We start from the raw sequence: 20,952 nt of genomic DNA, 5'->3' as shown, positions 1-20,952 counted from the left end.
GGGGTTGAGGTCTGGAGACTGGCTAGGCCACTCCAGGACTTTCAAATGCTTCTTACGGAGCCACTCCTTTGTTGCCCGGGCGGTGTGTTTTGGATCATTGTCATGTTGGAAGACCCAGCCTCGTTTCATCTTCAAAGTTCTCACTGATGGAAGGAGGTTTTGGCTCAAAATCTCACGATACATGGCCCCATTCATTCTGTCCTTAACACGGATCAGTCGTCCTGTCCCCTTGGCAGAAAAACAGCCCCATAGCATGATGTTTCCACCCCCATGCTTCACAGTAGGTATGGTGTTCTTGGGATGCAACTCAGTATTCTTCTTCCTCCAAACACGACGAGTTGAGTTTATACCAAAAAGTTCTACTTTGGTTTCATCTGACCACATGACATTCTCCCAATCCTCTGCTGTATCATCCATGTGCTCTCTGGCAAACTTCAGACGGGCCTGGACATGCACTGGCTTCAGCAGCGGAACACTTCTGGCACTGCGGGATTTGATTCCCTGCCGTTGTAGTGTGTTACTGATGGTGACCTTTGTTACTTTGGTCCCAGCTCTCTGCAGGTCATTCACCAGGTCCCCCCGTGTGGTTCTGGGATCTTTGCTCACCGTTCTCATGATCATTTTGACCCCACGGGATGAGATCTTGCGTGGAGCCCCAGATCGAGGGAGATTATCAGTGGTCTTGTATGTCTTCCATTTTCTGATGATTGCTCCCACAGTTGATTTTTTCACACCAAGCTGCTTGCCTATTGTAGATTCACTCTTCCCAGTCTGGTGCAGGTCTACAATACTTTTCCTGGTGTCCTTCGAAAGCTCTTTGGTCTTGGCCATGGCGGAGTTTGGAGTCTGTTTGCGGCTGTGGACAGGTGTCTTTTATAAAGATGATGAGTTCAAACAGGTGCCATTCATACAGGTAACGAGTGGGGGACAGAAAAGCTTACAGAAGACGTTACAGGTCTGTGAGAGCCAGAGATTTTCCTTGTTTGAGGTGACCAAATACTTATTTTCCAAATTCTTTACAAATCCTACCATGTGAATTCATGGATTTTTTTTTTTCACATTCTGTCTCTCACAGTTGAAGTGTACCTCTGGTGCAAATTACTGACCTCTGTCATCATTTTAAGTGGGGGAACTTGCACAATCGGTGGCTGACTAAATACTTTTTTGCCCCACTGTAGGTCCAATTCTTGCCTGCTCCACAGCCAGCCTTGACACTACCACAATTTCACCCTCTGGCGTTGCAATGTTCACTGTTTATGGCCACAAGATGGAGCCAAATTTATTTCTATATTGCCTGTTATCCCTGCATTAATAAGTAAAATTCAACAGAGCAGCCATGTGACAAAAAACTAAAGTGGAGATTGCCCTCATTAATATGGCATTTTGTTAATTTTTGAATTAAAGTATTTAAAGGATTCTATCCATTAAAATGGGCTATATAAACTGTGAGACTGTCTAATACACTATGGCACCTATAACAGAGAAGGCAAAAATCTCCTGCAGAGCTCAACGCTAAACATTAAACTTTGGTGAATAAGTCACTATTAAAATAATGAGACCGTAGCACAAGTGACATCTGATGGATTTACGTTGTGTTTGTGTTTTTTTCTGAGGGAGTACAATTGCTTTTGAACTAAGAATGTGGGTTCTGGTCAGGCGCTGGATGCTATTTGCCAACAGGGGGCGTTACTAGAACAGAAGAAGTCGCCAGCCGCAGTAAAACGACGAAGAAGAAGTCACCTGTCGCGTCATGTCATCATAAGACCACCAAGGTTATTCCGAAGGTACACGAGACAATTATGAAGAGCGTTTGACAGAAGTAAAGTCCTCTCTTATGCCGGTAAGAAGAAAAATATGATTAGTTTGTGTCAAGTAATGAAATGTAACCGGCATTTACTCGGTAGCTAGCTTCAACTAGCCGGCTAACCTCATGATGGAGGCGGTCACACCAAACTCCATTAAAAATAGTCTGATTTTAATACATGGAGGTGTATACTGATCGGAAAAGAAACAAAAGTGGGTGTATAAAATACTCATATGTGATGCTAAGCATAAGGTACAGACTCCGGCTTTGAAAGCTAAATCCAGGTGTTTTCTGCTCTAATCTGACATGAACCCAGGTCGCGATGAGGATCTCCTGTTTACTGTCCGCCACTGCTCGAACCTTCAGTCTGTCGTGTCCTGCAGCCGGTCTGCTCTGCTGTAGGCTGCTGGGCCCCAGCTCTGTCGTGAGGTGAGTTTCCTGAGGGGGCAAAGTAGATTCTGACAACGAAAGAAGTGTATGTTTTTGAGTGGACCCCCATCTCCCCTGTTCTTGTATTACGAGCAACAGAAAATCAGAGCCCATATAGTCTGATTTAAACTATCCACAGGCCTAAATGAAATGAGAAAGAATGTCAGATTATGGCTTTTGTTCTCATTTTTGTCTTCATCTCTTCTTCAAGATCTTGGAGACTACCTCCAGCATTGCTGTTATTTTTAGATCACTTCCTATAAGGGGTAATCCTTACATCAGCCTTGAAATTCATTCTTATATTGCTTCCTATATATTTCTGTTGCGTCCCATTATGATCATTGCACTGTGATTTCACTGTGGCTCTTAAACATTTGCAGAGAGCAAACATCATCATTATTTGGTACCAACTGTCCTGACTTCAATGTGTAGAATCATTGGAGGCGGTGAGTTGGGTCTCTAGCTACAAACAAATAGTTTTCATTTATGTCCATGTGGGAAATAGGAACAGGAATTAATTTCGAGGCTGATATTGTCAACTTGGTTATCCACTTTGCCAAAGTAGACATCAGGTGTAAGGATCACAGTTTTGACATACTGGTGGAGATCCCGCATCCTTTTTAGAGCCAAAGTGCACAAGCAAGGGTGCATAATGGAACTTCTAGGATGTGATTTATATATTTAATGGTCACATTCCTGGAACTTTTCAGTGACACTTTGAGAAATATCCATGTGCCCAATAATGACCGTTCCTTAAATCTCGGTTTTTGAATAAACTGAAAAAACTCAATAAGAATTATATTTTGGCCCCTAGTAAACACAAAAGAGCTTTAGTGACATTAAATATAAAATGTTCCCACAGCTGTGATGGCAGGAGAATGGTTGCTGTGATTTTCTGTGTTACAGGTGCATAACACAGAGTGTACAGAGTGAGACGTGCATAAGGTCCAGACTGATCTCGAGTCTCTGCTTGGATTAAATTATGGGAATAATTACTAAAGATCCTGCTGTTGTGCTAAATGTGTAAATGCATGCAGCTCTCTGGTTACATGTTTCAGTCTGTGGCTTTTCTCAGCATTTGTGAAATGTTTCTGGGTGTAACCCTGATAAAACAGTCATTCATTAACTAATGAAAAATCAAATAGAAGAAGAAAATATGCAGTTCGTTTACCCACCACAAAAAAAATGATATACAAATGTATCAGTAATGCATCCATGTAAACACGTGGAGTAGTCCAAATACTGTAACCTGCAAATAAAATTGAAGCAAAAAATTATATCATTTTATAATGAAAAAATTATGTCTTATTCTGTATTAGCAGGGTGTAGTAATACACACTAATAATCCTGCTGCTTTAAGTAACCCTATAAATCTGCATGCTTTTAATAAACTCACAAGAAAGTCAGCAGTTAACAACAAGCACTACTTCAGCTGCTGTTTTGTTAAACCCAGGCTGCATTCATTACTGGTGACTCTCATTAAGTAGTCTGTGTGCACATCATGGTAGTAGGCAGCGGGTCTGTTGCTAACCGCTGGGAGATGAAGTAGGGGGCACCATAATTCATTGTAGTATTTATATTGCTTCTAATTGTCTGACGGTGCCTAATGTACTTTTTCTTGAATTTAAATAAGTTCTTATGATTGTTATGATCGATGATCATTAGCCTGTTTTGGAGCCCCCTCCAGCACTTGGTGCCCTGTGCACACCACAGTGTGCGAGGTGCTGTGAATGAGCTGCGAAGAGTTAGTGAGAAACTGTGTTTTTGTTTTAGGGTTTTTTGTATTTTTAATGTTGATGAACTGGATCCTTAACTCGATGGTTCCCTGTTGACAGTGAGGGCAAACTCCACTTGCTGCCTATATTTTTTTTTTTTTTTTTTTTTTTCTTGTGTGTGTGTCACATGTGGCTGCTTTCTTGCTCTTCACTGCACGACACAGTATTTTTCATACGAGACAAGTGACCAGACCGTTTCCTTTTCAGTAGAAGAAATATGTCCTCCAAAAGGCAAATGGACCACCTAGAGAGGACCTCGAACAACTACAGACAAAATGTAAGTCTACAGTGTGTAGCTGAGGAATCTGATCTTGATGTCTGTTAACTGTGCCACACTATTATTAACCCACCACTGAACTCTTCTCTGTGTGTCTCTAACTGGGTTTTTGACTTAGACTCTGTATCCAGCACAAGTATGTGGAATTATAAATGAGTCAGAGACGGTAAAAAGACTGAGAATAGCCGTGCATCCAAACTTCACCTTCAAAGCAGGCCAGTGGTGAGTAGACTCTCATTAAGTTTTAAATAAGAGAAGGTACAACTGAAATCAGCAGTTTTCTGAAACTTATGTCTGTGAGAATACTCATATGACAGCTTCAGTCAGTAGTAGAAGATCCCAGAGTGGGATACACTCTAGGAGCACATCAAACACAACTTATAGACAGTTATAGACTGTATTTGAACAGTATTCAGTATTTGAACAGTATTACCAATATGGATCATTCTGTCATATTTAATGGCATGCCAGTATTAAAACTTTTTTTTTAAATACACAATGCTTGGGGTGATTTAGAAATGGTGGCATGACAAAGTTTGTCCGACTGAACATCTCCTACCCAAGTAATTACTACTATCCTATTAACACAGGTTGGCACATTCATAGTAAAAGTCAAGTCAGAGTTCATTCCTATATGCTATATATATATTCCAGTCACTAAATCACCATTCACTATACACTGAAAATCAAATAAAATGAGTAGATAAGAGTGTTTGCATTAGGGCTGGGTATCGTCACTGATTTCTAGAATGGATTTGATTGCAATTCACAAGGCCCCGAATCGATTCGATTCAATTTGAATCGGGGAAATTTTGCCTCAGACAGTCAGAAATATTATAATTCAGATCATGCATCAGTACATTTCCATATTCGTATACCTATAAAAAGAAAGCTGACACTTGCGAGACTTTACCAAAGGTGTGAGCATCACAGCAGATGCCTTTGTGTCAAAGTAGCTGTGGATAAAACACAGAAAAACATGAAGGTGATTTTCCTGGCCTGGGATTTTATAAATATATTGTGCAGTCAATCAAAAACGAAAGAAAACCATTAATCAACATATGAATATTACCTGATGCTGCTGAAGTGAAGCAGAGCAAAGTTACAGATGTTTTATTAGTATTCTTGTTGTGTTTTCTGTGCCTTAATAGCTGCATTTCCAACAATATAAAAGAGATTAGTCATCAGATTAGAAACAAGTATAAAAACATTTAAACATTTTCTGCATCACCAGCTGAATACATAAATACATAAAGGTTATGTGTTCAGCATAAGTTACTGCAGTGATTTAGCCAGATAGAGACCCATTTTTCTGATACAGAAAACTCTGAGTTCAACATGGCTTACGAAGCTATTAATCTGGCCTCGTTGTACACCCGTCTGTTCAGACTTGTAATACATATCCTGACACCGCTGGCTTTGTCGTTCTGTTTATGCAGTAGTGTGGTTTTTCAGACATGCCCATGGCGTTTGCCATATGGGAAGTACACTAAGTGGCATATAATGCATGATGTTTTCTTTCTACAGCACGGCACACAAACAAGAGCGTGTCCTTGTTTTGTTTTATTACACTGTAATTTATGTGTAATTGGGTATAAACAGCATTGTTAGCTCCAACCACGAGTGCTTGGGCCCGTCATTCTATATGCCTGAGGTAAAATGGCCGTATTGTTGTGTAGTGACACTGGGTTGTAATAGCGTCTGTCAATTTAGAAAAACCAAGGACAACAAAAGGCAACAGAGCTGCATCGTTATTGGTGTGACTCGAGAGTGCAGCCTGGTAATGTGGGCAGAGATTTGGCTTTCAGTTGTAAACTGTAGTGCTGTAAAAGAAAAATGCGTCCATTAACACACAAAGGCCTGTTCTCTTTCTAAAGACTTTGGGAATAACTTAATTTAAAATAGTGGATACACTCCCATCTTCTTTGATTTCTAGCTGCAAAAGACAATAAATTACATAGCATGTATTCATAAAGTAATTACAAGTATATTTGGTTTACTACTAAAATTTAAGCTAATAGTTTTTCTGTTTTCTTCATGGTGCCATTAGAAACCCAATACAGTGATAGCACTTAGGTCTTCCTTCATCAGTCATTGTCATGTAGTGCCTATAATCACCACATGGGGGCAGGGTTGTGTCAGATTCATCTTTTCCAAGCACTTCTTACAGAACTTCCAGTAAATTTCAGCTGTAGTCCTCATATTGGTCAATACCATCAACCGGAGGAAGGATCGAAGCCTCTTAATCATTTAAAGCCTTGAGTCAGATGAGGATGACTGAAAATAGACACACGGGGAAGCGTTTATCGTCCTTGATGTTGCTCGTATACTGGCAGCTTTTTGACCGATGCATAACATGAGGAAATGTTTAAGCTAACGTCAAGAGACTCTTCCAATAGCAGGTTGGGAACTTCTTCAATGAGCCAGAGCTTCTTTTTTTTTTTTGGTTCTGTTTTGTTCTCAGTCCTGGTCTGTCAGTCAGTGTTGCCATTGTTAATTAGTGTAGCTTGCACATGCAGTATGTACATGAGCCCATACTGTTGGTGGGCGGTGGTGAGAAATAAAACTGGCAGCCAGTTGCCCTGCGGCGGCTGATAATGAATGTAAATAGATGGAAATTCTCAACTTGCAATGTTTTTTAAGAAAAAAGGGACTGTTTAGTTGTTCATCTCCAGGTGGGAGAGGAGGAAGAGAAGGAGGAGGTGGATGGAACATATGTACATGATTTCACAGCGGATCCATATTTATGATGCCTCTGAGGGTCTCTCTGGTGTAACAGTAGGTCATTGTGTTGGTGGAACATTAGCCCAACTGTTTAGCACTGCATTTTTCCCACTGTGACTACTCTATTGTTCCTACTGATTGACAGATGTGACTATGTGTAAGAAAGAGATGCTTCACTTTGAATAAACTGATCAGCTTTACATCTGGTTCTGTTTTGTTGTCCCTGGTTTCCAAAAGAGGATTTCTGCTGCGTCGATGCACATGGAAACACTCTATAAGCATTTCGACTTTGGCCCTGTTTTTGTTTTTGCTGTTTTATTAACTGTTAGCAAGTAGGCATGTACCAATTTGTGCTACAGTCACCATTCCTGGCCCTTATGATGGCTAGACCCGATCAATTTCCCAAAGTTTGTCTAATATATTACTCTTCTACGCTGGCTAACTGTTCAAAGACATCTTTATATTGTTCCCAAAAATAATAACTAAGTGACAATAAAATCAGTGAAACAATCTATGGATCAAGTTCAAACATCTGCTAATGTAAATAATCAATAAACTGAATGATTAAATGCTGTGTTTTGCTGTTGTGTGTCTGCAGGGTGGATTTCTTTATCCCTGATGTGGAGAAGGTTGGAGGCTTCTCCATGTGCTCCAGCCCAGGTCTGCTGCAGAGGGAGGGAGTTGTTGAACTGGCTGTCAAATATGCCAAACACCCACCAGCCCACTGGGTCCACACTACAGTGAGTACAATAATCACGACCTTTATGGTATCCAGATCTCTGGTTTTGTATGAAAATCAAGAAAACTGAAAGGAATATTATAAAACAGCAGAGGTTCAAAAATCATGAGGCTAAGACCAATAATGGATAAGGTTACATTACATACAGCATTACAATCCACATTACGACATAATCACACAAGTGTTGAATGGAACAAGATAAATGAGCTGATATTTTTAGAATTGTTTGATGTGTGTGTGTTTGCATACACCCTATTATCTGCGAACAACCATTAATTGAGCTCTCTTGTATCTTTCCTTTTGTGTCATTTATTTATTATAATGGTGGATTTAATTTTAAACATGGCTCAAAATGTCACACAGTGAGGTCAGCAAACATGAGTCAGAAATTCAGACTGCTCTAAATGCTCAGTGTCAAACAGTTTCTTTGCTCCCAACTCATGGCTCTTCATGATGTCATCAAGAGCAGATGGAGATAATTTTGTCATCTCAAATAAACACCTCTGACTGTATGTACAGGAGGGTTCCCTTAAACAGAATAGAATAGAGTAGCCTTTTATTGTTATTGTACATGCAATGTTCCCTCTAATTTTTCACGTGTCTGAGCGAACACGCAAACTCCCCGAGCGGTCCCTTGGACCACTGTGAGCGACATCAGACGTGTGCACTGTGGTCACGCCAGCATCAAATCCATCCAAGTTACATGGTTTATTAAAATAATCAAATTACAGCATTTACATTTATGTTAGACTACTTTTAATTAACTGCTTTAGCCCATTTACAATGAAAATTTTTTAAAAATCTAGTCATTGACCTGTGTAGTATGGTAACACTATTGGAAGTAAAAATAACTTGAACTCCAATTTTGAAAACACAACTTTCTTTCTTTTTAAAAAAAGCTTTGACTTGTATTATGAGTCTGTGGTCTGGTTTTACGTGGCCTATCAACACAATTTAAAAACTGGTATAAGTCCACACTTTTTCCGTCAATTGTTCCGTCTGTCCTGCTCACATCTCCAATGGTTGTACACGTTGTCATTAACGTGGCTTCACTCCACATCAGCCACGCCGCTTTGCTAGCTAAAACACCGGTGTCGGCACATAAGGACGCTGTCATAGCTGTCAGCAACGTTGATTAACTGCGTATATACGAATGTGAATCGCATCATTGGCTGGACTATGGGATATGGTGGCATCGTTCTAATCCCATACTGGAGCAGCCAGTTACTTACTGACTAACACTGCAAAACAGAATTGTTAAAGTATTAATTTTAATTTCAATGCAGGTTAGATTTTTTTCTTTTGTGCGCAACACAGATTTTCTGTGCGCAGAGACCGTGCCAGCAGTGCGCAATTGCGCACGTGCGCAGCTTAGAGGGAACATTGTGTACATGTATAACAAAATTGTCGGTGATCTGCACCAACTCTGTTGGAATAAAATATAAATGGTAGACCGCAGGAATAAATGACAAGGGTGACAATTACTTTTTTTAAAACAGGACCAGATAGGTATGGATAGCTTTTTTCCCTTTTAATATATGAAATCAAATTCTAGAGCAAATATATCACAACTGTGTGTGTGTGTGTGTGTGTGTGTGTGTGTGTGTGTGTGTGTGTGTGTGTGTGTGTGTGTGTGTGTGTGTGTGTGTGTGTGTCAAACGCATCATTTTTAAACTCCACTGGTGCCAGTAGTTGTATGAATATTAACAGCGTTTTCTTCCAGCTCTGTCTCCCTTTCTGTAGTCTACATGTTTGTTTGCAGCTTCTTTGTTTGATGATGGGCTCAAAAAAATAGCTTTGAGCTACTATGCTGTGTGTAAATAGGAACGAGCGATGTGTGTTTGAGGGTACTGAGACTTACATCTATCAGCTCTGAGATCACTTTATGATCCTTTTGTTTGATATTGTGTTACAGGGATAGTGTAGGGACCATCACAGCAGATTACGACTGCATGCATTATCATGTGGGCGAGTGGTCATGTGTGCTAAAGCAGATAAAGGCATATTTAGTGCTCTCCTCGACTTCAAAAGGCCTTTTGTAACTTGTAATATCGGCTGCACTCGTACAGCAGCAACATCGATTTGTAGTGCGTATGATCTAAAATTGGCTTTTTACACTTGTTGAGGCTGGTTTTAGATGCAGTTTGTTGTCTCTGAAAATTTTTATTTCAGCTTCTTATCACTGATGGATGCGAGTTAGCTGGCTTTGCAGTTTGTTTCAAACTCCTTCCACTTCTCCGTCTCTCCCTCTTCCTCTCAGTGTACAGTGGGCTCCAGAGTGGCCATGCGTGTCGGCGGGGAATTCTTCTTTGACCCATCGCCATCTGAACCCTCTGTGGATTTGCTGCTGGTGGCTGGAGGTGTAGGGATCAATCCCTTGTATTCAATTATGCTGCACACAGCAGATCTGCTGCGTCTCAATCGAGCTTCAGGTGGCCAGGATTACAACATAGGCTCCGCCCACCTCTGTTACAGTGCCAAGAACACCGAAGAGCTGCTGTTCAAGGTATGCTTTAGAAAATTTCCATGTGTGTAAAATCTATGAGAAGGTTTGTTTGTTTGTTTTTATTATTTTAATAAACTTTTATAAATGTACAACATCCTACCTTCTGTGTTCCCAGAATTCTATCATTGAGGTGTGCCAAGAGTTTCCTGACAAGTTCTCCTGTGACTTCCATGTCACGCAGCAGAGCACAGACGTCGACCTACAACTCCTGCCGTTTGTCAACCGTAAATACTGCACTTTCGCTTTTCTTTGTTTGGATGAGATGATTGAGTAACTGTCACATTCAACCACAGCCTGTCTTGGTTGATTTATGTGTGTCATCATAGGCTAAGTCTCCATGTAGGCGACTGAGATGGGATAGGTGCCGCAGCACCGCGTCTTAATTAATTGATTTGCTTCCCTTGTGTCTCATCAGATGGGAGACTCACAGAGGAGGTGTTGCGGAAACACGTGGACCCACAAAAAACTCTGTGTTACTTGTGTGGACCCCCGCCAATGATTGAATCAATTTCAAAAACCCTCATGGACCTCAGCCTCCCCAAAGATAGGATCTTCTTCGAGAAGTGGTGGTAGGGGGCCTCCTACAGCTCCCAGAAACCAATTCCTGCCTTTTGTTGTCATCAGTGGGGAAGGTGTACATCTGGGAGAATGGAAATCAAGTGAAATGTTCCAGTGATCTGGATTTCAGTATGAATGTTTGTGTAGATGAGGAAACTCATCCTCTGATCCCTGCCACAGCAACCCGTGCTTGATTTGCGATAGACCGCTGGGACCGCCCACGCCTCAGCTAGCAGCTGACACACAAAGACAATAGAGATTATTTATATTTCCTATAGTATAAACCAGCAAGATGAGTGAAATTCCAGTGTCCTGTACATGTGTGCATCTTCAGATCTGTTCACATTTGCAGACACTTCTGCTGCAATGTCAAATCAGGTTTTCAGCGAAAAACTGTGTTAACAAGGGGACCAAGAACCAATGTAGAGGGGAGAGACTAAAGAAATAACAAAAATGAAGACCGCTGGAAAAATCAGCATGTTTGAAGGGTTTTAATTGTGAAACAGAACTCTTCCTTTGGGAAATAAGCTTTTGGTGTTGTTGAAAAGATTGATCTGTAAAATTTAAAATTAGATTACAAAGTTGGACTGTATGAGTGTGAGGAGATATGTTGCTAACTGAAAAATACTCCAATACAAAACAGTTTGTAAAATAACGACTTTTTTTTCACAGTTTCTGCACCGATGAAACGAGCGCTAGGTAAAGTGTAACCAGAGAGATTTGGAAGTGATAGCAGATGGACTTATTGGGTGCTTAAGTTATTTAAAGGAAATGGAGGGATATTTGAAACATTAGCATTGTGTACTTTTATTTTACGCTGTACATTAGCGTTTTAATGACTCTCTTTTAACGCAGTACCTCACCTATTTGATACAATGTAACTTAGAAGTATTACGGTGTTTATATTCAGTGTACTGACACTTTTTATTTAAAGAGCCGCAGGTTTTAGAGTTGCATCAAAGCATTTGTTTTTCACATATTACTCCTCAGCTTTACACCACTGATCATATTTTTAGATTTAAAACTTCACAGGCTCCCACACATTGGCCAGTATCCCCCCCCCCCCCCCGCTTTACTCACTTACGCTGTTACCACATGCATGCGCAGCGCCCATCCCCTATACAGCCTCTTCTTCAGCCACAGGCATTCACATACCCATAAACGGTTTCTCATCACAGGGTAGAGTAAATATCCCATGGTGCCATGTAATGGAACCTCCAGGTGGTCTGCAATTGGCTCGGATCACTGAACATCCCTCAGAGATGGTTGCAAGCTTCCTGTTGTCATCTCTCAGTGGGGGGTTGTGCCGTTGAGACTCAATTTTGAGTTGTTTGTGCATTTCTTCCTCATATGAGGACAGCTGTTTATGATTTTAAAGGAAATAAAGAAAATTGAGTCAAGTCCGCCTGCAAAGACTTTATTGACTCTTTTTTTTTTTTTTTATATGAAGACCTACATGTTACACTACTTATACACAACACAGGTGGTCCAGGAAATGAGTCGTAAATATCTGATTTTTAAATTACACATTTTCTAAGGTCAAGTTTACCCAAATTACAAAAAAAGTAAATTAATCAACAGCCTCTAGTAGTTTCTAGCCCTGTAGACAGTTAATTTGTTTAACACAGGCTTTGTTATCTTTTCCTCTGACAAATTGCAACCAACACCTTATTACAATAATAAAAACAAAACTCAAGACTTCAGTGCACTTCAAATCCCGACCCTTGCTGTTTATCTGAGATTCATACTGATAATGTTGCAGGATAAAGGTTTATAAACCGTTAGTTTTTTCTATATTTCTGCACAAATTAGATCCAAACTGTTACCAGATTTTAACAAAAGTCCTAACTACTGATTAAATTTTTAAAAAAAGATGCTCACTTATTAACTTCATTTAGTTATTGAGGAAAATGATCCATGATTGTATGTCTGTGTGTGGCAAAGGTAGGTGAAATCTGAACCTAAGAATTTTCAGTTTTAATCAGCTAAAACTTGACTGTGTGTGTGCTCTCTGTTTTTATTTATAGAACTATCAAAGTCTATTCTTCATAACTCACATTTAGGGAAGTGAATAATTACCCTTTGTCGCCGTACGTACAAAGGAAGGAAGGAATTTCTAAGGATTTCAGAATAACAATTGTTTACGCTTACCACCCTGAAAAAGGATGCAAACCCACCCACTAGTGTTGCCCTCCCCAGGAGTGGCTGACAAAGAGAAAGGAGTACGAACCCCAAAGAAACCCAGGCTAACTGCTTGGATAATGTTTGTAAGTCTATCATCAGGAGAACACTGAACAATAATGGTGAGCTGCAGAGGAGTGTAAGGCGAAAAGCACTGCTCTCCAAGAACACTGGTGCAATTTACTAAAGATCACATGCACAAGTGAGATTTGTAGCTCAATGAGACTAAAAGAAATTGTCTTTTTGAAAGCACCCCATTGAAGGATAAGAACCTCGTCTGATATGTGAAACCTAGTGTTGGTAGACTTATCGTTTGAAGCTTTTTTTGTGGCATCTAGGCCATAATGGCTTACCAGTGGCCCAGTCATACCAGTAAATGGTCACTTTCCTCAATAGAGAGTGTCACATAATATTTTCTACTTTTCACACTAGACAAATTTGATGACAGATCATGTTGTTACAGAAATATGGAAAAAAAACTAACTTTTTCCTGCACCTGTGAGAATTTAAGCCATCTGATAATTATATATGTGCTATTATTATTCATTCTAAACAAATCCTTCAAAATAGGGTAGATTATTAACAATCATGACCGAGATACGTGAGCAAAAACACACATTTAAGCGCTCACAAACTGGAATCAAAACAACGTATCAAATGATTTAAATACCATCAACATCACTGAGCTGCATCCTTGTTACTCTTCCGCCGTCGCATAAGCGAACACAAACGGATCGATTCAGGCTGTAATGCAGTACTACGCACTTGTTTTTCCTCTTAAATTATACTTTTTTTCATACATATAAAAATACAGTGAGCCCATTGAAATCAAAACTCACAGTCCTATTACAAGAATGTAGTAAAATACAACAGTGTGAAAGAATAATACTTAAGGCTTGGACTGGAGGCTAACTCTAGGTTGTACAGTCTCATTTCATTTAAAGACACATAGCAGCACCAACCCGAAGCAGAAGACTGCACAACACTTTTCCCATTTACAGGAGCTACGACCTCAAAAGGCATTGTGTTAATGCCCTAAACAGAGCAGATAGAAGCGTTAGCAACAGAACGCAATATGAATACAGTGGTTATTTCTGGGCTTGTTCACAAAGAACTAAAAAAAATGCAAGTCAACAAAAAGTTGAAAAGCTTTTTTATAGACTAACCAGCTTTTAGTGCCCTTTGCCCGCTTTGTGCCGAATATGTCAACAAACACCAGAAAAGAGCTGTTGTCTGATCCGCTCTTCCACCCTCGCCGCCTCCTTGGGCCCTGCGTTGGCTTCCTGATAGAAATCTGTCCATCTTACTGACTTCTCCTGCTTGGGCAGTGGGATCTTGTCAATGTCAGTTTCCTCTTCCTGGTCTTCAAGAGAAGCCCTGCTCTTCGACAGGAACAAGAAGTCCTTTTGATGTGGTGCATCCTCTTCCCCTTTATCCCCACCTTGCTGCAGGACTGCTCTTTTGCGCTTTCCGCTGTCCCTGCTCTTCCCTCTTCCTCCCGCCTCCTCTTCCTCCTCCTCCTCCTCCTCTTTTGAGTTTCTTCTTAACCTGTCCATCTCTGTCTCTATCAAAGGGGACCTGGTTTCTCTCTCTTCTAGTAATTCTCCAGTAGCACTTTTCTTTGCCTTGCTGCGACCCCTGAGGTTCAGCATCTGAAATCAAATACATGCGTTTGAGACAGTTTTGTGCTTTGTGTCATGTCTTCTTCTTTCTATCTCTCCAGACACCTGACAAAGTACAACAAAGCCTCTTTTATTGATGCCTTCTTCCTGTACAGTTTTAGGCCAACTATTTGCCTATTATTAGACTTTTCCAGAGTGGATTTATATATTTGCTGTACATCCCATATTTAGAAACATGACTTTTTAATGGCACGTGCCCTAAAGGCACAACAGAAGAAGAGTGACAGGTTTGTTGCGAAGATTGAAGAAGAAGAAAGGGAGACAAACCTTGAAGTCTTTTCTCTTGCGCTGCAAAACGGGTCTCTGAAGAAAAAGAATTTGCTTCGTCGACAAACTCCCGTCACTGCACAAAGACAGAGAGCTGCACTTTTACTACTGTTAACCCGCTACGCTGTAGTGCGAGAAGCGTGCACGCCACTGTATTTACTGAAATCCAGTTTCTGCATGCTGCAGTTTGTAAAAGTGACAGGTTACAAGACAACAGCAGTTCAATGACAGCGTTACTGCTCGCGAGCCCTGGCTGATTTCAAAAGCGGTTTCATGTTGTGATGAGCATATGATCAAGATTTGTCAGATCTTGGACCATCTGTCCTGCATATCTAAGCCACGCTGTCAGTCCTAATCCTAAAAACAATGAGGCAGGCAACATCTTAGGAGAAAGAATCAGTCTACAAAGCGTAGTCCTTGCTGAGTTTAGGTGATACGATTCAGAGCACGTACTGACTCAGTGGATCTGGGTGCATGGTAGGACAGTTGTGTGTTTTTTCTTGGGTACCTGTTTGTCTTGACAATGGGTGTGGGTAGCACGCACATCAGTCTCCATCCATACGGAGCTAAAGACTGAAGCAGTGGGATGTAGTCTGTCTTCACCATAACACCCTGGACAGAGGAAAGAGTGCTAATGTCTCACATATAAAGAATGCAGTCATACATATATGCATGCAAAATGCAAGCAGGTAGGTAATGGCACAAGCTTAAGGCCAAAATGGTTGCTCAAAAGAGCACATTTTATCTAGAGCTTTAAAAGCCTGAAAAACCTCACGTCAACAACTGTCCACTGCTCAACTACGATAGCATCATAAGAAGTGTTTGCAGTTTCCTCAGCAGAGGTCTGGAGGATGAACACGCTATCCACAGATGAAACCCCATTAGCTGGAGAGAAAAAGGGGACAAATTGGAGACAAGAGTTAGATAAACACAAATGGATAAATGGGATTCAAAGAGGAACTAAAAACTAAATCTCTATTCTCCAATCTCTCATTTTTCATCCCCTGTTCCACTCGACTTAAGCCTGCTTATTCCATGGGTGGCTGAACAGTGACTTATGGCATAAGCCGTGGACTTTCTGCACATAACACCATGCATATCATCCATTACTCAACAGTGAAGCATGGATCTACAGCCTGAGCTCAGGCTGTAGATCCATGCATCCATGAAATGCAGTGTCATAGATTTAGTGGGTGAGGAGTTTGTGCTATTGTATTGGTTATGTTAAAGATGGGTGCTTTCCACACCATGAATCTATGCAAGCATATAGTATGAAAGGATTCATTTAGATTAATTACTGAATTGGATAAAAATAAGCCAAAATGACTCCATACTTTCAGTTTTGAAACTAAAATCAAACAAGTGAAAACAATCAATTAAAGACATGAAAGGAGTGGAAGCACAACCTTGGTCTGAAATCTTTTATTTTACGTATGACAGTACATGGAAAAATGGTGTTGCATTGCTATGGTTACAGGACTTACCGTTATCATCTCCGAGATGGAAAAACCCATCAATGAGGTGTGCTCCGCTGTTGAAATGCTGGGTCAAGTGGTCGAGCCAGTGTGCATCAACTCCTGTGATTAGCCCTGCCTCCTTTTGCACTTGCAGTGGCACCCTGAGTGAGTAGAACCTCATAGAGCTGTTCAGCTCTTCTGTGTGGTTGTACAGTGCAAAGAGCTGCATTCCTACAGGACATGCAAACAGGTAAAATTCACAAACGGAGAAACAACCCAACGAGTAAACAAGCAAACAGGATCCTGCGTACTTACTGGCCTGCGCCAGTGGCGAGGTTGCCCCCTTGTCTTCTTCGGAACTCTTTAGCCTGATGTGGTTGTTGTTGTGCGTCGTCACTGTGCTCTGCCCACGTGCACGAGCAGACTTTCTTTCACTGTTACGATCCAGCTCTGGAGAGCTGAGCCAGCTGTCTGAGCTTGAACCACGTCTCTCTCTCTGGTCTGGAAGGCTAAAACGTTTTTCTGTGCATCCACTCAAGTTTCCTTTAGCTCCTGGTACACCACGCTCCTGCGGCCTTGTTGAACCTACTGTTTCTGGAAGGGTCGGACTTAGCCCGTTCCCCTGGGTCTCTGCAGAGCTTTGAACTATGTCTAAACCAGGTTTGACGTGATTTTGAGGTTCATTCGTTGACTCTTTGAAGCTGATCTGTGAGGTAAGAACTTGTTCACTAGACTCTCCTGGGGCGGGGCTAAAGTCTGGTTCTCTTGGGCCCAAAGTGCTGTGCTCCTGTGGATTACATTTAAACTCACAATGATCTAACTCAGAGGAGCACCGATCAGTTTCAGCACCATTTTGACGAGGTTCTGTAGGATCCGTTGGGCTGGTGTTGGCACTGAAGGGGTGTCGATGTATGGGAGAAGGGCTTGAATGTAAGGACGACAGCTCGTCGGGATCCCAATTTCCTAAGAAGCAAGGTCCTCCCCCCGGCTGCTGGAGAAAGCCCACAAACATCACACCTTGCTCTGCTACATCCTGGATCTGCAACGGCAATATATGCACACCCATACGCTCTATTATAACAAAGCTGAGCGATGCATACATATAAAGGATGTCTTTCACTGCACCACAAATAAATTTGCAGTCTTTTTTTTTTTTACTATAGGCAAACAAAGCCTCATTTACACACAAACAAAGGCTGACATACGCAGACTAGATATTCTGCAAAATAACAACCTACCTAATCATCTGCAAAGATCAAATATTCAAATGACAAAAGGACCTCATTATCTCAACGCACCCGTGTGTGGGTCTGTGTATGTGTGCGCATGCTGCTCCCTCCCACGGAGCTCTGGTGGTTAATTGTCAGCTGATATTTGGGCTGACAGTTTTAGACAGACTCGACAGGAGAGAAATCAGATCGCAAACTAACACTGAACAATAATGAGACACATCTTCCCCTATTACCTGCTACTTTTGACACTTCACTCGTCCATACATGCATATCACATTTTTAAAAACACTCGCTATTACCAACACACGCGCAAAGTTTACACACAGATTTATCTGATGAGTATGTCCAGAGGGAGACAGAGTGGGTACCCTAGTGGGGCGAGAAAAAAAAAGTATAAAATTTCAAAACTGAACACACACACACACACACACACACACACACACACGCACACACACACACACACATATATATATATTCCATCAGTCTGCCTGCTCGATGCAGCTCCTGGGTTCTTATCTCGAACTCTCTCTAGCAGCTTGTGATCTGATTGGTTATTCATGTCACGCTGCCGAAGCCTATCATATTATACTCAGTGATGTGCATTTCCATCCAATCAGGTTTTCCTTTGTGCTCTCTGGGTGTTCAAATGCCAATCTATTCAATAGTGCACATTTTCATTTCCCAATGTAGAACTGTTGGAGAATTCATGAGCAGAAAGACTAAAAGTGAGTTTAACAGCTGATAAATGCCAACCATGAGGCTCTGTGTTGGCATGCCATCTTTGGGGCTTACTTCTTTCTGTAGTTTACAATGACACTCTCTTCGTTATGTTCCTTCTCCTTTGGTTTCCTTGTTACGGGTTTAGCAAACAGTGTAATTGGAAACTAGTCAAAATCCAGTGTCTTTTGCTGATTTCTTCTCTTCCATCTTTTTTTTTTTTTAAACTCCCTCTTGGGTCCTACGTATGACATCTGGGCTTGGGTTTTTGTTCAGCTCCTGTCACAACGCGTTGTTAAAATCTCTTCAGCCAGGTGAATTTGCAAGATTTTAAAATGGAAAAGCCCCATTTGAAATGAAGACGATCTGCATGCTAGTACCAAAGGCAGAGCTACCATATGGCACAGACAGGCAATTATAGGCAGTTGCCTGTGGCCATATGAGCAGGGTAATATTTCCTTTACCGTCACAGTCGTGCTGTGCCAACGTGAAACACACAAACACACAGAGAAACAGTGCAACAGGTATGGAGACAGTGAGCGAGGAGGGTAAGTATGGTAAGGCAACCATGAAAGAAGAAGAATTTTAAATATACTTAATGTCTTCCTGTCTTCTTCTGACCAAGCAGGAAACAACCTGTGTGCATTTTTCACAACAAGGCCTTTCCTCCAAATACTTGTAGAAACATGAGGACCAGCATTCTGCACATGCGGCTTCAATAAAGTAACACTGGATGATGTTTTGGGTATACAAGGTGATGAAAGTGACATACTATTTTACATCTATATGACACAGTGAAGCTTGAGCTGCCTACACTTGCAATTGAACTCACCCTCTTGACGTAGCTCTGGATGACTTCTGGGTCAGCGGCCTGATGACCAGCCACACAGACATCCGTCTCCAGACGATTTCTTGCCCATCTCAGTTGGCTTTTCTCTGAACTAAAGGGTGAGAAATAAATTTAAGGTGAGAAATGTATACTTTAGCTAAATTCTGCTCTTGTGAAGTAGAAAATGCCAGAATACGCTGGCTCTCTAATGACATTGTGCTAGACGGTCTCATTTAGTTTTTTATGTCCTGGTCATTATAGCCACAGCATGACAAAGTAGCATTACATAGTAGCATTAGTCTAAAGGAGCCACAGCTATATAGTATCTGGCAGATGTGCTCCTGTTCACAAGCACTCATTGGCTCAAAATGATTGCAGCAGAAACATAATGTCAAATCTGATACAGGGAGAATTTTCCATTTTAGGAGAACACACATTCATCAAAACCACAAAAGACTTATTAGACAGAAGAAGGACTGAATTTCCTTCTGCTCCCGCTGCAAGACACCATCATAAAAGGAGTATTCAGATACGCCTCTTCAGATTTGGATTGAGGTCAGTGGGAAGGCCGTGGTAATATCTTGCGCTCTGAGGCGTGAGCGACATTCTCAGCTAGATTTGAAACAGTAGATCTGTCATATTTTTTTTCCCTTTCATTTTTAGGGTTTTTGATGAAAGGGGATGGTGGTGATGGGGAGATAAAAGGCAGAGTAAAGGGGACGAAAGGGGGGTGACGAGGACAAAGGAAAAGTGGGGGACGGTCATCACTGAAGAAAGCAGATGAAAGGATGGAGAGATGGTTTCTCTCTTTCAGTGTGCCGTTCCCCTCTGGCGAGTGCTGATGATGCAATCAGCCGTCTCCACGGTGACAGGTGCCAGGAAGCAGCAGGACCACTTGGCAGGAGGGGCATCAAAGGAGCAGCTTGGCACCTGTCGGTACACTACAGAGTGTGTGTGTGTGTGTGTGTGTGTGTGTGTGTGTGTGTGTGTGTGTGTGTGTGTGTGTGTGTAAACCATTGCTTGAATTCACACAAGAGGAAGAGAGAAGGCTAGCCAAAAACTGCAGACTAAACAAAGTAATGCCTTTAATTTCATGGTGTATAGATGACAACCAATGGGAGTTTACAAACTATGTAATCAAAGCTCTCTGAATAAAAGACAAAGGAATGATCCTGTCTACATGAGACATCTTTATTCAAATAATTATTTTAAAAAGGTTCTAGTAAGATGATGACTTGTTGGAGAGAGCATGAGCTGTTAAAAGGATCAGATCCTATCCATATATTTTGAAAATGGAAAAACAAATAGTGACAGAAATGGGATGCAATAAACTACCACCATCTAAAAACAATATCCAAAGAGAGAATTTCCTCTTTGTTCAAATACTGGTGGGCTTATAGACTGCAGCTCTGTAGCCATGCTAGTTCCAACATGAGACACGCCATTGTTTTTATGCTAGCACCACTTCCTCATGCTAGCCTGCTAACCATAGACCAGAGGTGTCCCAGGACCAGAATCACCCTGGCAAAGACTCCAGTCCAGCCCACTTGAAGACTTTGGAAAATGTGAACAGTATTTTCACCACTTTAAAGCTTTTCTTAATGATAAAGACCTCCGCCATGGCACTTCATATTACACCAAAGTAATCAAGTAATGGGTAAAAAAAAAAAATTTATGACAGAAGATATCCATTTTTTCCCCACTACAATAGAAATATAACATTTTCACAGTGAAGAAAAAAAAATCTGTCATCAAAAAAAATTGAAATGTAACTT

At 41.1% G+C, this 20,952-nt stretch overlaps 2 protein-coding genes across 4 annotated transcripts in view; one reads left to right on the top strand and one right to left on the bottom strand.

Moving 5' to 3' along the window:
• Positions 1-1,624: 1,624 nt before the first annotated feature.
• oxnad1 (oxidoreductase NAD-binding domain containing 1) lies at positions 1,625-12,212 on the top strand. 3 transcript variants are annotated; one of them, XM_085262186.1, is made up of 8 exons: positions 1,625-1,840; positions 2,121-2,233; positions 4,219-4,285; positions 4,404-4,507; positions 7,608-7,749; positions 10,009-10,254; positions 10,370-10,478; positions 10,670-12,212. In XM_085262186.1, the coding sequence occupies exons 1-8, from the start codon at positions 1,835-1,837 to the stop codon at positions 10,825-10,827; spliced, it is 945 nt and encodes a 314-aa protein (XP_085118312.1). In that variant the 5' UTR covers positions 1,625-1,834; the 3' UTR covers positions 10,828-12,212. The 3 variants fall into 3 exon arrangements, with proteins under 3 accessions (XP_085118312.1, XP_085118311.1, XP_085118313.1); XM_085262185.1 differs by having other exon boundaries at positions 1,642-1,840; positions 4,216-4,285; XM_085262187.1 differs by having other exon boundaries at positions 1,664-1,784; positions 4,216-4,285.
• Positions 12,202-20,952, bottom strand: part of rftn1a (raftlin, lipid raft linker 1a) — a 24,518-nt gene continuing 15,767 nt past the window's right edge. The window contains exons 4-10 of the mRNA XM_085262184.1: positions 19,181-19,289; positions 16,715-17,438; positions 16,427-16,630; positions 15,718-15,827; positions 15,451-15,554; positions 14,943-15,018; positions 12,202-14,645 (exon numbers count right to left, since the gene is read on the bottom strand). Coding sequence (XP_085118310.1) covers positions 14,199-14,645; positions 14,943-15,018; positions 15,451-15,554; positions 15,718-15,827; positions 16,427-16,630; positions 16,715-17,438; positions 19,181-19,289 — 1,774 coding nt within the window. The 3' untranslated portion in view covers positions 12,202-14,198. The remainder of the gene's footprint in view (positions 14,646-14,942; positions 15,019-15,450; positions 15,555-15,717; positions 15,828-16,426; positions 16,631-16,714; positions 17,439-19,180; positions 19,290-20,952) is intronic.

The sequence above is a fragment of the Mchenga conophoros genome, linkage group LG22 (assembly GCF_057382185.1).
Source record: "Mchenga conophoros isolate Kocher_MC1m ecotype Shallow Benthic linkage group LG22, M_conophoros_male_GT1.1, whole genome shotgun sequence".
Classification (NCBI taxonomy): Eukaryota; Metazoa; Chordata; class Actinopteri; order Cichliformes; family Cichlidae; genus Mchenga; species Mchenga conophoros.
The sequence above is the reverse complement of the archived record's forward strand: the minus strand, read 5'-3'. Positions and strand labels throughout refer to the sequence as shown.

What these genes read in the sequence shown, in the direction of transcription:
- oxnad1 (XM_085262185.1), top strand. An exon ending in CCCACTGGGTCCACACTACA is followed by an intron (nt 7,750 to 10,008) that starts GTGAGTACAATA and finishes TCTTCCTCTCAG; the next exon opens with TGTACAGTGGGCTCCAGAGT. An exon ending in CCGAAGAGCTGCTGTTCAAG is followed by an intron (nt 10,255 to 10,369) that starts GTATGCTTTAGA and finishes CTGTGTTCCCAG; the next exon opens with AATTCTATCATTGAGGTGTG.